General features: G+C 52.0%; 2 protein-coding genes across 2 annotated transcripts in view; both read right to left on the bottom strand.

Moving 5' to 3' along the window:
- CREG2 (cellular repressor of E1A stimulated genes 2) overlaps positions 1-4,023 on the bottom strand; it is a 48,289-nt gene extending 44,266 nt beyond the window's left edge. The window contains exons 1-2 of the mRNA XM_060117472.1: positions 3,573-4,023; positions 1,210-1,379 (exon numbers count right to left, since the gene is read on the bottom strand). Coding sequence (XP_059973455.1) covers positions 1,210-1,379; positions 3,573-3,980 — 578 coding nt within the window. The 5' untranslated portion in view covers positions 3,981-4,023. The remainder of the gene's footprint in view (positions 1-1,209; positions 1,380-3,572) is intronic.
- Positions 4,024-4,127: 104 nt separating this feature from the next.
- RFX8 (regulatory factor X8) overlaps positions 4,128-17,620 on the bottom strand; it is a 64,573-nt gene continuing 51,080 nt past the window's right edge. The window contains 4 exon segments of the mRNA XM_060116969.1: positions 4,128-4,213; positions 8,680-8,794; positions 12,695-12,789; positions 16,131-16,287. Of these exon segments, the coding sequence (XP_059972952.1) occupies positions 4,128-4,213; positions 8,680-8,794; positions 12,695-12,789; positions 16,131-16,287 (453 nt within the window).

Genomic DNA, 17,620 nt, shown 5'->3' with positions numbered 1-17,620 from the left:
AGACACGGCCGTGGCAGGATTGGACCTCAAGCTCCACATTTTGATTTCAGACAACGGTGTTGGATACAGTGTTCCATTTTTGCCCAACTGTCCTTTCTTTTTTTTTTTTTTTTTTCTTTTTGCGGTATGCGGGCCTCTCACTGTTGTGGCCTCTCCCGTTGCGGAGCACAGGCTCCGGATGCGCAGGCCCAGCGGCCATGGCTCACGGGCCCAGCCGCTCCGCGGCATATGGGATCCTCCCAGACCGGGGCACGAACCCGTATCCCCTGCATCGGCAGGCGGACTCTTAACCACTGCGCCACCAGGGAGGCCCCCAACTGTCCTTTCTTTGAGAGAGTTTTTGAGAAAGTGACTTAAGGGACTCTGGGTCTTTATTGCACACACCTCACTGGGGCAGGTAGAAATGAATTTGAAAAACAATAAATAGATTCTATGCTGCATGTGCCTTGGAGACAAACCAATGGCTCTTCCTTCACTCCCCTCCCCTCCCCCACCTCCGCCTTTGCCGTAACAAAGAGAGCTACCATTTACCCACCCGGTGTTGTACAAGACGCTGCAAATCTTTCCAACTCTCCCCATCACCCTAGGAGGGAGAAACTGCTATTCCCATTTTACAGATGAGGAAACTGAGGCTCCCAAAGGTTCAATAATTTGCCCCAAATCGCACAGCTTGGTGAGTGATAGAATTCTATTGATCTGATTCCACAGCTATATATACTCTTTCCATGTGAAAATACATTTCTACAACATACATTGCCAATGTATCTGGAACACATTGGCTCTAGGCTTTTAATTGTTTGAAATGACTTGTATTCTAAACCAAGATCAGCTTCACATTTAAGTTTTGTATCTTCTGAAGATGCGTTTAGGAGCCTAAGATATAACTGTGAAAAACCATTTGGAAGCCGCATAAGAAGTTAAGATCACTTTATCAGAATAAAGTTGTCATTTCAATAATTTTTTTCAAAGTAAAAAAGAACCTTCAAAACTACCTAGTCCACCACTTAATTTCATAGAAGAGGAAAGCAATGTGGAGAACCCAGTGACTTAGCCACAGTCTCGGAGCTGGTGAGACCCAGAGCCAGGCCCAGAACCTGCCCCCTGGCCAAGTGGCAAAGACACTGCTTTGCATCTCAGGGCCCCGTTAAAGCCACAGCCTCCCTGCCGTGTGCAGAGGACCTGGATGGGGGAGGCCGGGCCCTTGCCTACCTGCAGAACTCTCCTTCGGATTCCGGCAGCAGGAGGGAGGCCACGGGGTTCTTCATCAGATCAGCCACCAGGAGGTCCTTGGGGGTCACATAGAAGAAAGGAACCCCCGTGCTGTTGTTGAAGGGGCCGTCACTGACCGGCAGGCAGTTCCCAAACGGCAGTCCTGGGATCTAACAAACACCAAAAAAGGCCTTTTCAATGCAGGGTTGTGGATTGACTTGAGCTGGGAGCTTAGTCTGTGTCTCTGACCAGGAAATATAGCGTTGGGGGTGCGAAGGCAGCATGGCATCACCGTGGTTTTGACAGGTCATGAATCAAAGCAAAGTGGTTCCCAACCTGCCCACTTCACCCAGCGATGGCTCCAGAATTTCTATAGAGGAGCTTAGCAGTGGCATCTGTAGAGAAGGGATGGTTAGGGGATTATTCTTGAAGTGGCAGGTACATAGCAAATACACTCTATTAAACTGAAAGTTATTTGGGGGAAAGGCAATGAAAATCATGGGAGGGTGGAGAGTCACTAAAACCTTTCTCACAAGCTAGCCCTTGGGAGCCCCACTGCCTTCACCACCTCCCCCATATTTTTGGCAACTTTGGAGATAGAATCTAAGTCTTAACCTAACATCTTACCTGGTCTTTGGACTCCAGGAACTTTCTGTGATTGTTTCCTTTAGGGTCACACCACTTTCTCACTTATTAGTCACATTTTTAAATTGTAATCAATAATATTTTAATAGTATAACTCAGCAACTTATGGGAATTTGGTTTCTTATCCTTCTAGCTTCAAGGAAGACACATTAACATGCTAAACCAATTTTTGCTCACGATCATCCAGTACAGCAGATGAAATTCTCAGACATGTACACAAATACTTCTTAGGTTTTTCCCAAGCCCTGCTGGGTCCAGCATCATGACCTTTACCCTTTACAGAGTGTTGCTCATTGTTACTTAGCTCAGAACTCAGGGCTGTCTTTGTCTTTGAAGGGTCGCATGACAACAGTGTGTAGAATTGTGATAAGGGGTGGTTTTAATCTTTAAGAAAACCCAATGTTAAGAAATCCTACAAAATGCTAATATGTCAGTCCCAGATCCTGTTTTTCAGCTGGTCACTCACAAAGACTCATGCTTTGCACACATGCCAGGCACGTGGTAAATGTTCTCTGCATTTATTGCATTTGGAGTATACGCCAATACTGAAAAAGGGAACTACTAACAAAGCTAAGAAAAGGGATGTTGAAAGTTATAATACCTTGAATACACTGGCACTAGAGTTTTCATTGCTTGAAGTGATCTGTGTTTTAAACCAAGATCAGCTTCATATTTAAGCTTCATAGCTTCTGAAGGTATGTCTTAGGAGCATAAGATATAGCTGTGAAGAACTATTTGGAAGCTGTGAAAGACCTTAGGATCATTTCTCATCAAAATAAAGTTGTCATTTAGATTTTTTTTTTTTCAAAGCAAAAAAGGACCTTCAAAACTACCTAGTCCACCACTTAATTTCATAGAAGAGGAAAGCAAAGTGGAGAACCCATTGACTTGGCCACAGTCTCAGAGCTGGTGAGACCCAGAGCCAGGCCCAGAACCTTCCCCCTGGCCAATGACTTACACACTCCATAAAACAGTATTTTTTTTTTTTTGCATGAAGTAAATAGGAGTTCAAATTACTGCCCTGTAATAGAACCCTTACATCCATCTTAACAGCCCTAAAAGCTTTCTGGAGGGTGTACACGTATGGATGTTACATCCTCATCATGTATCCACGGCACTTCCACTTCAGGTGGAATCATGTCTAACAGGTGAGTAAAACATCTGTGAAACAATGAAAGCTGCAGCTGACGACAGCGCTGTCACTCCAACATTTACACGCTTCGCTGCACACAATAAATCTCCTTTCCAGAACAGTTCTCGGATTCCATTTTTTAAAATGCAAATTTCCACCAAAGCCCCGGTCCCCACTTGGGCTCGGGTAAGTGCTGGGGCAACTCTGGTCTATGGGCGGGCAGCGGCTGGACGCGCTACTCGGTGATGCCAAAGGCGCCTCTGGCTTCTTTTGTCCAGGTCTCTGGTCGGGCGCTGGTTATTTGCACACCTCTTTGGCCATTTCAAGACTGCGCATCTCGACTGCGCTTCGGTCCCCGACCACCTGGCAGGAAGCCTGCTTGTCGTCCCCTCCCCCAGCACCCCCCCCACCCCTCCTGCCTTTGCCAGGGTGCCAGGGTAACAGAAGCACAATCTGGCTGCATTAATTACACGCTGTTCACGCCGATCCAGCCCCCAGCGCACGTCTGCTAGACCTGGATCCGAGAGCGGGAGTGGCCCCAGGCTCTCCCTGTCCCCTGCACGCCGCTCCCCGCCGGGTGGCTTACCTTCTCGTGGGCGGACACGGTGGCCAGACAACCCCAGGCGCTGGCGTGGGCCAGGAAGCGGGCGGTGCCCGGGCGCAGCCTCGCGCTGCCCTCGCGCCGGTAGGAGAACATCCCGGGCGGCGCGGGGGGCGGCCTGGCGCGGGCGGTGCCCTCCGGGGGCGGCAGGTGAGCGTCCTCCTCGTGCGCCGAGGCCGGGAAGCTCCGCTGCCAGATGCTGCCCGAGTCTTCCAGCAGCGCGGGCAGCGCCTCCTCGGTGGAGGCGCTGTCTAGCTCCTCGTCCACCTCGTTGGTGACGGCCCAGGACACGGAGCTCACGATCACGTAGCCCGCGGCCGGGGACAGCAGGGCGCTGCAGCACAGTAGCCAGGACAGGCGGGGCCCGGGCTGCCGGCCGCGGCGCCCGGACATCTTGCGGGGCGCGCCCGGCCCCGGGGACCGCGGGCAGCGGCCCCCGACGGCGGACCGGGAGAGGGACCCGCTGCCCCCGCCGCAGGCGCCCGGGGGCGGGGCCCCGGGGCCGCCCTCGCAGCCGTGCGCCGCGTGGGGAGGTGGGGCTCAGCACGCACGGCAGAGCCGGTGCGCAGTCCTCTCTGCGCGCCGGGCCCGGGGAGGCGCTTCTTTCCCGCTGGATGGCAAGGCTTCTGCAGCCAGACAGGGGGGCGTTCAAATCTCGGCTCAGCGCACTCCTCCACTCACCAGCTGTGTGGCCCTGAGTCACGTAAGCTCTCTGTGCCCGGTTCCTTCATTAGGAAACGCAGAAAACAGTACTTACATCATGGGAGTGAGGGATGGGAGGATGGAACGGGTTAATACTTGCAGAGGCTTAGGACAGTGCGTGGTGCGGAGTAAGCGTTATGTGCTGAGAAATAGACACAGGGTAGGGATGGTTATCATTTTATGGAAGAGGAAGCCAAGCGAATGATGAAGATTAGCGCCAAGTCCGTCTGAGGCCAAAGCCCATCCTCTTGCTCTAAGGACCGTGACCATCTTACACTTCGCTGTGACAGGAGGGCATTGCTTCCAGTTCATCCAAAAGCAGAATCAAATTTCTCACTACACATACACTAAAATAAAGTGGAGTCCTCAGTTCCCAGGGAGAACGTGGCCAGGCCGGTGTGGCAGAGGATTGTATGAATGCACCACCCTTAAACACATTCTCGTATTGATGGGAAGTTGGCTTGTTTCCAGTAATAAAGTTTTATGAACAGTCTTGTGTTCTGATGTGTTGGTATCTTTTATGTTCTGTCTCACTTCTCTGGGCGCCTCTGTTTTCTCCTGTTGTTGCTGTGGGAACCAACGAATGGTGGTACAGACGGCAGCAGGTTACCTCACCAATCTGCACGTCCCTTGCTTTCTGCCTCAGGGCCTCTGTGCCAACTGCCACGTGGGACACAGGTAGGGTTCCACTGAGCAATGTGAAAACCCACGAGTGCAGATCATTAACCCCCCCTTGCCACGACCTTGGGCGAATGGGTACAAAAGCCAGAGGATAAATACTCCCCACTCCCAAGTCACAAGTGGATGATTCTGAAGGCCACTCTGCACAATTCCTCGGAGGGTCTCCAGCAGGATTAAGCCCCGGTTCTCACAATGGTAACCAACCCAGTGACGCACCCTTAGAATGGCTTTCCGTCCTCCGTGTGCCAGTCATTCTAGTCAGTCCCCCCACTTTGGTTCTGTAGGACTGCACCCCAGAATGACTAGCTAGGTGCAGATCCTCTTCTCAGACCCAGTTCTCGAGAGGATGCCAAGCTCAGGCACAGGTGCGCACACGCAAGCGCTCTCTCGAGTATGGACCTTGTAGTGGAGCTGCGGGTTCTGGGGCACGAGTCTGTTTCATTTTATTATATAACATCACACTGACTTCCTCAATGATGGGACCAATTTATTGCCACCATCAGTACGTGGAGGTTCCCGTTGCTCCACTTTCTCATCAACACAGATTATTGCGAGGTTGTCTGCCCCCCATCCCAGCAATCTGGTGGACGAGTAGTGATAACTCATTTTTATTTTAATGGCTCATGTGGTTGATCACCTATTCGTACAAGTAATTGGCCAGCTGGATACCCTCTTTTGTGAAATGCCTGTTAATGTCTTTGGTTCATTTGTATTGGGTTGTCTGTATTTTTTTGTATTGATTAGAATTAATTTTATTTCCTGTGTTCCAGGCTTTGGGTGTTCCAATATGTCACAAATTGTCTTTGGCTTGTTTGAATGGTTAATTTCATGTGATAACTTGACTGGGCTATGGGATGCCCAGATAGCTGGTAAAACCTTATTTCTGGGCGTGTCTGTGTTTCTGGGAGAGATTAGCATTTGAATCAGATTGAGTAAAGATCACCCTCACCAGTGCAGTGGGCGTCATCCGATCCAGTGAAGGCCTGAATAGGACAGAAAGGCAGAGGAAGGACCAATTTGCCCTCTGCCTAAGTGGGGCATCCTAGTGCTGCTGCCCTTGGACATCGACACTCCTGGTTCTGGAGCCTTTGGACTCAGGCTGGGACTCACTGCATTGGTCCCCCTGGTTCTCAGGCCTTCGAGATGTCCGGTTTGAGAGCCCTCACCAGAAACTGGATCAGCTGGAACCTTGATCTTGGACTCCCCAGCCTCTAGAACTATGAGAAAATAAATTTCTGCTGTTTAAGCCACCAGATCTGTAGTTTACTGTTATGGCAGCCCAAGCAGATGAATACAATAAACATACTGAAATTAGCTTATCCATTCGCCTAATGAGGGTTATTAGTATTGTTTTCAGGTGTTATCTGTTAGGAATGAAATTGCTATAAATATCCTTCTACAAGTCTTTTTGTGAATGTATGTTTTCTTTCCTTTGGGTAAATACCTAGGAATAAAATCACTGGGTCATAGCGTAGGTATATGTTTAATTTTATGCAGAACTTTCTGTTATGGACTGAATGTTTGTGCCCCCCAAATTCATATGTTGAACTTCTAACCCCGAATGTGACAGTATTTGGAGATGGGGCTTTTGGAAGGTAAGTAAGGTTAGATTAGGTCATGAGGGGATTAATGGCCTTATGAGAAAAGGGAGAGTCCCCGCGCCCCTCTCCCCACTGTGTTTCTGCTCCAAGGAAAGCCATGTAAGGACACAGCAAGAAGGCAGATGTCTGCAAGCAGGAGGACAGCTCTCACCAGGAACCCATCACCTGGCACCTTGATCTTGGAATTCTAGCCTCCAGAACCGTGGGGAATAAATGCCTGTTTTTTGTTTTTTGGGTTTTTTTTTTTGCGGTACGCGGGCCTCTCACTGTTGTGGCCTCTCCTGTTGCGGAGCACAGGCTCCGGACACGCAGGCTCAGTGGCCATGGCTCACTTACCGAAGGCCCACATACCGCAAAAAAAACAACAAAAAAACCCCCGCAACTCTCAACTTTCAGGCTGTGCATTTTCTTCAGTCGACAGCACTAACTACAGAGCTGGCTTTCCTTCTGTGGTTGCACGTGAACTCTGCCCTGATCTTCATCTGTGGGGAGAGCCTCATGACGAATGGGGGTCACATATATGGCTGTGTACAGCCACAACCCTCCAAAGAGCCCCAGTGTTTGCAGAACGGTCTAGAACAGGGCTTGTCTGCTCCTCCTCTTGTCTGTTCTGTGTACCCGCTGCAAGGGCTTCTGGCAGCCCTGGGGCAGGGATTCCTTGCCCTGATAGGTGTGTGAGTTTGTGGGCTGGAGGCTCTGTCTGTCTGTCTGTCCACGGCTGTCTGTCCAGTGCCCAGGAAGGTGCCTGGGACTTTGCAGGGACGCACGACATCTGCTGAAACGAGTGATCCCCTCCGTGGGGCTGGGGGGCTCAGTGGTGACTGTCCCTCCCCGCGACTCCTGTGCTGTGTCTGTACCACAGCTGTGACAGATGGGACCCCCCTGGGCCCAGAAAGACCCTCTATCGGACCAGAAAGTTGGCAAAACAGACACTGCTTTACTCTTTCCACCATCTGCATGTAGTGGGGACTTTATCAACTCTTATTCCTGAAGGTTAAATCCGGGTGCCCCCAAAGAACCCATTTTTTGGTCCATCTCAGTTGGGAGATGGAGAAAAAGAGGACGCTTGCTGCTTTTCTCACGATGTCTGAAAGTGCGCAGTTCCAAAGCCAGGGAGGTTTCCTGCGCGTCCGACAACGATGGCAGGGGAGTGACAAAAGACATGTCCACATGTGGAGATACAGGGAAGTCATGCTGGCTTCTACATGAGTGAACTTGAATTTGATGCTAACTAAAATAGCCTGTGTGTGGCCTATCAAACCTACACTGTACCTCTGCTTTAATTATTAGAGAAAAGGACACACTGACCAGAAGTAAAGAATGTCCATGTTAAAAATAAAGATTAAATGCCTCCCTTCCTGGGACACCGATACTGGTTACTCCTTTGATGGTTAAGTCCCCCTTCCCAGGTGACAAGGCCATACTGACTCGCTGGGTACGTGCTGGCCTGTTCTTTTTTAAAAATAACCTTGAAGAAATGAAACCCTGACTTGTTTAATGTTCTTTGTTTTTTTTTGTTTTTTTTTGTTTTTTTTTTCTTTTTGCGGCACACGGGCCTCTCACTGTCGTGGCCTCCCCCGCTGCGGAGCACAGGCTCCGGACGCGCAGGCGCAGCGGCCATGGCTCACGGGCCCAGCCGCTCCGCGGCATATGGGATCCTCCCAGACCGGGGCACGAACCCGTGTCCCCTGCATCGGCAGGCGGACTCTCAACCACTGAGCCACCAGGGAGGCCCTGTTCTTTGTTTTGACAAGATATAAAAGTGTGTTGCTCTCCGGAGCAGTTTCTCAGAGTCATCTGGGAAGCTGGCTTCCAGGCTAGTCCTCAGTTTGGCTCAAATAAAACCCTTTTCTATTCTTATTTTAGATTGTTTATTGATTATTTTCATTGACAGGTGAGGCGTGGTCCAGCTGTTTGATGAACTACCGTATTGCCATAATAATCAGATTAATATGTTTTTGTGTGTGTGTGGTTCTCTGTGTGTTGTATTTTACATAAAAAGGTGAGAAAAAGACGAGTGGGTTCCACATAGCAATGTGGAAAACGCTTAGGCCGTAATAACATCTGTAAAAGGTAGAATCCAAAATGCTGTGCGTTCTCCGACTTACCGAAGCTGTCTCTGTGCCAGAGGGTCACAGCTTTGCTCAGGGCCGTGAGGAGGAAATTCCATCTCAGCTGGAAGCTGGCGGCCAATCTGATAAACTCCTCTTTGCTTCTGCTTGGCTGTGACATTTTAGAGAGAAACAAATGCTGGGGTTTTTGATAAAGATCAAGGCGAGCTTGTTGTCAAACGCGCCCACGGGTGGTGCACAGACAGTCTCACAAGGCCAAAGCGGGGCAGGAAGAAGGAAAGCTGAGGTGAGAGGAGGCCCAGGCCTGGGCCCGGTCTTGCACCATCTCCTGTGGGGATGGTCCCAGGCAGAACCCTTTGAAGTGGGTGGGGAGCAGGCAGGAGGTGGGAGAGCAGCTTGCTTCTTTTTTTTAATCCCACACAGTTTTTTTAGAAAAAGGTCACTTGTGGGGAGCCACAGGGGAGGGGGGTCTGCGGGGCGGCCTTGCTGCAGCCCACTTGGCAGCTGCCTCCGAGAGGGTCGGGGGCTAATCTACACTTGGCGAGTCTGATACCGTGAAGAAGGCGCCCGGAGTCCCCCAGTGGCAGAGGGAAGGGTGCCGACTTTGCAACGCACAAAGCAGGCCGCTGCACCGGGTGAATTATCTGAGGCCCGGAAGGCCCACCTGTGTGTCCGGCGGAGCCGAGGTCATCGGATGGCCTGAGTGGCACTAAACCGGGTACCGGGGAGATGCCTCCACGTACAGCCTAAGGAACTCCCCATGAGACTGACAGTAGCCTCGGGCCACACTTCAGGTGAGTTACAAACCGGCAGAGTCGTATGTAATTTCCAGCACAGGCTGGAGTGAACCCCTGAGTCTCTCCTGACTCTCCTGCATGAGGACCACCCAGACACTCAACCGCAAGTCTCCGAGGAAGAACAGCAGGGACTGGCCAGGAATAAGGAGATGCCCTTTCCTCTCGGTTTCTGTTCAACCCTCGCTGACAGCCCCCAAAGGCCCACCCTGGGCTCTGGGTGGGTGTGGACCTGTAACCAAGCGGGACCCCATGGGGCCCTCCCAGGACAGACCCCCCCCCCCACAATATCCTCTGCTGTAGCTCTTCTCTGAAGGACCCAGATAATAGTATCTCGTGCATATTTCCTGAGAGTTTCAGATGCTAAACCCCACCACCACCAAATGGAAGAAATTAACTACCTGATGATCATGAGACCTACTGGGGCCTAAGGACTGATCACCATCAACCAATCAGAGAATTGTGCACGAGCTGATCACACACCCTGGGACCCGGCCCCTCCCCTCCCCTGGCCTTTCAAATTGCTTGGTTGAAACCCTTCCGGGAGTTCCGGGGTATTCTGAGCACCAGCCACCCGTCTCCTTCCTCATCTCCTTGCTGGGCCCTGCAACAAACCTTTCTCTGCTCCAAACTCCAGCCTTTCAGTTTGCGTGGCCTCACTGTGCGTCGGGCACGTGAACTTGGGTTTGGGAACAGACTCCCCTCGGCAGCGGCATCCTCCCCCCACGACTTAGGACCACCTGGAACGGGGCTCTCGGGGGGAGCCCTGCTGGTGTACAACACACACAAGGATGCTTCCTAAAACCATCCAGAGAAGGAGCTGTGGGCGATCTCCGCACAAACATTCACAAGTGAACAGACATTACCCAGCTTTCCTCCTCTTGCCGGCAGCGTGATACCTCAGGTTCCTACATTTAGAAAGGACTCCTGGGCCCAAACTGCATGAGAACCAGGGGAACGAAATGAAGCACGACAGAGCTGAGCACTCCTCTCCTCTGGCTCTGCCAGATGCTAACAACCTGAGGCCATTAGTCATCTTGGACAAGCCCGAGGCTTCACATTTTAACAGTCTGAGTATCTCATTGACAATAGTCTGTGGTTTTTTTGTTTTTTTTTTTTTTATCATCCAGGTTGTTTTACAAAAACAAGCCCTTCAAAGGCAGGCAGTTACAAAACCACCAGTTTTCGAAGACGCTTCCCTCGTGATGCTGCAGGGGTGAGGACAGTAACACTGTGTTACACGGTCTTGCGTGCAGGACCGGTACCAACGGTCTCAGTGGGCTCAGCGGGGTTGAAGTGGAGGCTGCGTGAGTGTCTGAAACGAGGACCAGAGGATGGAGAGCTTCATCCTGTCGAATGAATTGCTGTCTCTGCAGCTATGCACCCGTGCACGTTACCACTGGTACGAGTGAGCTTTGCCGAGGACCAAGGAGGGGGAATCAAAACCACACAGAATCTGGAAAGACTATATCCAAGGAGCAAAGAATGGAAACAGACACCTGCCAAGGCTTGGAACCAGCTTGAAGCTCCTTCCTGGGTTTTCCGGGGGAGATGGAGGGGGCCGGAAGACATGTGGCTGGAGGCTTAAGGAGAAAACCCGAGTTTTCCACCACAGGTCCCAGGCCCTCCAGGTCCTTGCTCTCTGCTGCAGAGATGTCCCCCTCTTCCCTAGACCGGTCCCCCGCTTTCCCTACGCCCACTCCGCTCCTGCCGTCCTGGCTCCCTTTCTCAGCTTATTCTAATCCTATGTGCCCTTCACCTCCCAGTGGAACCCAACTCCCTCGTCAAGGTCTTTTCCTGCTCCCTCGGCCTTCAGAGGATGATGTCACGAGGGGCGGGAGGCCCCGTGTTTCGGGTCCACTGGGGCCAGGGTGCTGGGGCTTCCCCTGACAGCATCCTCCGCTCTTACAGGGTGACTGAAAGCAGCTTTGGGCAGAAGAGAGCACTTTGCAGGAGGTCCCTTCATCTTGTCACTAACCTCAAACCAGGCGCTCCCATGCTCTACTCATCCCTGGCCCTAGCACACCTTACAAATCTTTTGATCACACGATACTTTGCCTAACTTGTTGGTTCTTTCCATAGATCAAAGAAATAGAAATGAAGAAGTCAGTAACAGATGACCGATCTCTTCCCCAGCTTCCCCTTCAGAAATCTCAAGAACTGTGTGAACACAATAGCATCTAAAGAAAGAGCACAGGAAGTCGACAAGCCTGCACACAGTGGGGCATGGTGACCACTCTGACCCCCCATCTCAGTGGTTACCTGAGATGACTTCCCTTTTCCGCTTTAAAAACTTTCTTGGCTGAGGAGAATCTTCGGAGATAGTTATGGAGGACACCGAGTCCACCGTCTCCCCGGACTGCCAGTATTCTGCTCAAAGGCAGTTTCCCTTTCTGCCAACATTTGCCTCTCTTGAGTACTGATTTTTATTTTATTTTATTTTATTTATTTTTTTGCAGTACGTGGGCCTCTCACTGTTGTGGCCTCTCCCGATGCGGAGCACAGGCTCCGGACGCACAGGCTCAGCAGCCATGGCTCACGGGCCCAGCCGCTCCGCGGCATGTGGGATCCTCCCGGACCGGGGCACGAACCCGTGTCCCCTGCATCGGCAGGCGGACTCTCCACCACTGCGCCACCAGGGAAGCCCTTGAGTATTGATTTTTAAGCTGCAAGCAGCTGGACCTGATTTGGTAATACGACTGCTGATGAGGGTGATGATGACAGTCAAGCCAATGGGCCAACTGAGAAGTAAGTCCAAGTGACATGTCCAGCAGAAGGACCAAATCCGCCCCAAACGTCCAAAACCAATTCATCTTGGCTTTTGTGAGCCCAAGTCTGACACCTTACTGGGACTGTCTACAAAACCCCCAGATGAGCACCATTCTCCCCAAACAGACAAACCCATCCCCCTCCTAGACACTCCTGCTGGGTGCACACATACTCACCTGCACACTAACACTTACCTGCCCACACCCACTCACATGCCCTCCCACGCACAGACATGCTCACATATGCACACATGTGCTCACTTGCAAGCAAACACACACACACAGAGTTGCATGATGTGCCAGCCTCTGAGACATCACTTCCCCAACCTGAACCCCCATCCCGGCCTTGACACATTTCTGTCCAGAGCGCCAGAGAAAACCTTTTGCTTTGCACCAGGTCCTGGGCACTCAGTGCTATAATGTAGCTAGAATGACCCATACCCACTTCTTCTCTTTAAAAAGAAAAAAAAAAAAATCTTGGTTTTGTACCTGGAAGACAAATGTCTGGAGGTTTGAAGACAGACAATTCAGGAATACACTGAGGTCTGCTGACGTCCCCAGCAAAGAAGTTAAACTGCTCAAACCTATCAACAGACAAAACAAACCCAAGACTGTGAGCAGTAGAGCAGAATTTCCCGGTAGGTATTTGTATCCCGGGTGACCTAGGGGATAACATCCGCACTGCAGTTCAAAGGAATTCCCCGCGGCCTCGCCCTCATTTTGAACACACAGGCTGCCTCCGGCTGGATCTGTCACCCCAGCTCGTCTGGTTCAGAGCTCTGTGGTCTTGCCTTCTAGCAATCCCCTCGGCTACTTGTTGAAATGGGAAGAAACCGTTTGAAATCGTAACTACACCTTGTAATCGCACAGAACCCGGCTCCAAGTGAGCTCACGGCAGGATACAGACGTGACCTCACCCACCCCTGCCATTTTTATAAAGGGGGTAGTTTGTTCAAGTCCTTTAACTGATGGTGGGCATCAAAGCCGCTGAGGGATGTTAGGTGAATTGCCCAGGGCTACAGACCCTGTCAGTACAGGCCCGAGGGCTGCAGCCCAAATGTGCGACACTGGGACTTGGGTCCCGCACCTGCGCAGGCAGCGCTGAGAGTGGAAGGACAGTGGAAGCGCATCTGTCTGAGTGCCCCCATGTGCCAAGGAGATTTAGATAACCCAGTGGGCTGCCGTGGCCCTGGTGCACATTTGGTCAGGCTCCGTCTGGAAGATCTTCCAGGCACATCTCAGGCATTCGTCTGCCAGGGGTCATGCTGTCTCCCTGCCGGCTCTGTGCCCGCTGGAAAGGACATGCAAGGATGCCAACAGGAGCCCAGGAGCCCCTGGCAGGCTGGCGGGCACCTGGGGGAGAGGTCTCATGCCTCGTGGGTCTCCCTGGGCTTGGGCTGGGGGTGAGAGCAAGGTTTGGGCGGCCAGCTGGGATTGCTGGGGAAGCCAGTGGCCTGGGAGGGGGGCTTCCATGGCCCTGAAGCCTGCTGGGTTAGGTGTTCACCTTTCAGCTGCTGGTCTGGTTGGAGGGGAGTCTCCCAGGGGAGGATCTGGGATTTGGGACAGTCAGGCAGCAGGGACAGGGGAGATAATCAAGGGACAGGCAAGCAGTGGGGGGAGGGAGCTACTTAGCAACAAGTAAGGACCCATTTCATTATTTTAATAACTGGTACAATCCTACCAAGTCAGCCCCCGCTCAAGGTCAAAGGAAGAGGACGGGATACTTTGTGGTGCTTTTAATGCATCGCTGAATCCAAGTAGCCATCTGGTCGTGAAATGCTGAGGTGCCCCCGTGTGCCAGCCCCGTGTTGGGCGGGCCGTGAGGAAGCCCACAGCCCACACCTTGAGGGGGCTTCAGGCACTGGGGGGCAGCTTTATGCATGGCTGACCCCTCCCGGCAGCCCTCAGACCAAAGCCTGGCGACTGGGGGAGGAGGTGGTAACTGGTCTGCAGCCCCCCCTGAAGCAGCTCTCGGTTCCCCCCGAGTGGGGAGTCTCCTGCTGTGGTGACTGTGCCCTCGCAGTGATGTAACCACGCGTAAGCCAGCTCTTCGTGGAACCGTAACTGAGGCAGAACCCTACGGGGCCTTCCCAGAAAAGACCTCCACCCGTGTCTTCCGCCTGCCTTTTGTCTGTAGAAAATCTTTAGCCAAAGAAGAAATTTAATCAGAGGAGTGAGAAAATGCAGAAAGAAAGGAAAACAGGCAAGCCAGACAAAATAATAATACTTTAGCCATTAAACACAGTCAAGGACCTTTAGTTTCTCCTCAAGGAATCTAGAGAATATTCTGAGCCATGTCCCTTGAGCTGTTTCGCAGATACTGACACCCCCTCCAGGTGGCAGAAGTTAACTGTCTGCTGCCCACGAGCACGGAGACCCCAGACCGGTTGGAACCAGAAGGTTGATGAGGCCGACTCCCGATGACCTCACCACTAGCCAATCAGAAGAGTGTCCATGAGCTGACCACGCCCTGCTCCTTGACCGCTATAAGACTCCTCACGACCCCTTCCAGGGCGGGACACACAGTCTTGAGGGCATGAGCCCGCTGTGGCCCCCTTTGCCTGGCAAAGCAATAAAGCTATTTCTTTCTACTTCACCCACAACTCCGAGATTTAATCTGGCACCAGTGTACAGAGGCCAGATTTTGGCATCAGAATGGAGATTTTCTTCCTTAAGATTAACTACAATTGTCAGACAGTGTTGGGACCCAGAGTACGCGGCTCCAAAATGTGCCTCAGTGGCATACTGGTTAATTTGATTGAAAAGTTACTTAAGAAATGGCCAACACAGGAAGGACACTGACTCTCCCCCTTGGTCTCCCTGAAAACAGGAAATAAATCTCCAGTGTGAAAGGTGCCCTTCCGGCACCAGGATGTAAAGAGACACCCTTATCCCCAGAGACAGGGAATTCAGGCTGAGAACAAACCATGTATAAACAAACCATGTTACTTTTTTTTTTTTTTTTTGGCTGCGCCGCCAAACTTATAGGATCTTAGTTCCCCAAGCAGGGATTGAACCCAGGCCCTCGGCCATGAAAGCACGGAGTCCTAACCACTGGACAGCCAGGGAAGTCCCAAACCATGTTAGTTCTTTAATTTACTACCCAAGCCCCAATTCTGTTTAGCTTCTTCACTAATTGGGCACCCCAAAACCTAAGTTTCTTTGTCTACTTCTTAGGTCCCATTTCTATAAGACCTCTGTGCACATGAATTAAAATTTGTGTCTTTTTCTCCTGTGAACCCGTCTTGTGCCAGGTTGATTATTAGTCCAGCCAGGAGAACTCAAGACGGGTAGAGGGGGAAATTCCCCCTTCTCCGGACAATAGCAAAGGGCAAGAATATTCATGGGGTTATATAGCACTTGTTTGTAAAGTAGTGAAATAAGGTCAAATCACCGTTAAACTTCGCATTGTTTAAAATAACACCTGGTGCAGGAATTCCCTGGCAGTTCAGCAGTTAGGGCTCTGTACTCTCACTGCCGTGGGCCTGGGTTCAAACCCTAGTCGGGGAACTAAAATCCCACAGGCTGCAAGGGTGCATAAACAAACAAACAAACAAAACTACAGTTAGAGCAGAAACTGGCAAGGCAGAGAGCTAGGTCAATCCCACTCAGGCCCGAAGAGGTGACCTGTGCATCTACAAGAGGGATGCAGGAGGGTTTTCCAAAGGAGACAAGAAAGATTGTCAATCAGCAACCACACTCACTCGGCAAATATGTCCTGGCACCATGGACCCCAGGGCAGGCCCTGGAAGAGGGTTCTCGGGGCACTCCTCACCTTCTGCAGGAAGAGGTGTGTGAGCAGATAAATTATAACGTCAAAGAGGAACGTTTTAATCTATTAGGAAATCTATAAATCAGTGATGGCCATACCAGCCCTGATTATATACCAAACACTGCAACCAAGCAGCTGAGGAAGGAGGATTACATTTCACCTCTGTGTTCTCCTCCAGGTCGTCAGTGCCGCTCGGGTTACTCGTCAGGGCTTTCTCGGAAATATCCAAAGCACCCTGATGCATGATGGCGTGTAGATCCAACTTCAGGATGCTGACTCTCCTGCTGTTTTTCAGCACCATTCTCATGGTCTAAAGACAAACGGCAAACGCTACACTTAATGAAATCTTGTCATCTTACTTTGGCCTAATGCCCCCTCTCCAAATGACCAAAATTTTCTTGCTGTCGAAGAGAAAGAAAAGTGGATTTGGGTATTTTTGCCCGTTAAAACTGAGTCCTACCTAGGGCTTCCCTGGTGGCGCAGTGGTTGAGAGTCCGCCTGCCAATGCAGGGGACACGGGTTCGTGCCCCGGTCCGGGAAGATCCCACATGCTGCGGAGTGGCTGGGCCTGTGAGCCGTGGCCGCTGAGCCTGCGCGTCCGGAGCCTGTGCTCCGCAACGGGAGAGGCTACAACAGTGAGAGGCCCGCATACCAAAACAAAAAAAACTGAATCCTAAATGACAATCAAAATGTTCAAATTGCACATATTCTAGAACTGCCTTTCTGACAGTTGGCATTTAGAACGCTTCTGCTCACGGGCAGACGTCTCAGGGCCCTGCAGCTCCTCCTCCCAGTTCCCTATTCTCTGCACCCCGAGCAAGGGGCCTAAATTCTCTAGAGAGGGAAACGGTGGGTAACTGGGCTCTGCCAGGCAAGTGCAGTTCTGGAGAAGCAACAGGGCGGGCGGCCTTTACAGGACGGCTGTGGGGACTCAGCTCTCCTGTCCTTCCTCTGGGGAGCCTGGGCCAGTGAATTGGGCCTCCGCTGTCCAATGGGACAAACCTCTCCCTTACGTGTTCGGGGTCTGCAGGACAAGCGGTGAGTCCTCCTCACACCAGCCCCAAGAGCAGGCACTACAGCCATGTCTGTTTTACGGAGAGGAAAGGGGCCCGTGGGTATTCAGTAAACTCTCCTGGAACCGTGAGTGTAAAGGTCCGGCTCCCAGCAGGCCAGGCTCTGGACCCTGAGCTGGCCGCTCCAGTGGGTAGGGATGGAGGTCATGTTGCAAGGTCGTTGCCATCGCCCCAGTCGGGAAGGTGAAAGTGCCAAGAACCGGATGGGCCTCCAGCTCAGAAGGAGAAACAACCCTTCTGGTGGAGGATGGAGATGGTCAAAGGGCGGGCCTGGCTGGGTGCTCCCCCGGCCAGGGCTGATTTGGGGCAGGAGGCCGGTCCCAGGCTCCGTCCCCATCTGCCGCCGTGAACTTTTCCAAGTGGTCAGAAAGGGATCAACACAGCCCGGGGTGCTGGGGATGCCAGGCGTGGGTGAAGAGTAGACGTGGCCTGTTCTGCGGGCCCTCGGGGGAGAGAGCGCACAGGGTGCAAGCGTGGCAGACCTGCAGAGGGGAAGGGAAGGAAGTGGTGAGGGCTTGGCGGGCGGGGAGAGCTAGAGGCAGCGACGGAGAACCTCACAAAGGCAGGAGG

This window comes from Mesoplodon densirostris, chromosome 14 (assembly GCF_025265405.1).
Source record: "Mesoplodon densirostris isolate mMesDen1 chromosome 14, mMesDen1 primary haplotype, whole genome shotgun sequence".
Classification (NCBI taxonomy): domain Eukaryota; kingdom Metazoa; phylum Chordata; class Mammalia; order Artiodactyla; family Ziphiidae; genus Mesoplodon; species Mesoplodon densirostris.
Note: the sequence above shows the minus strand (reverse complement) of the source record. Positions and strands in the feature narration are given on the sequence as shown.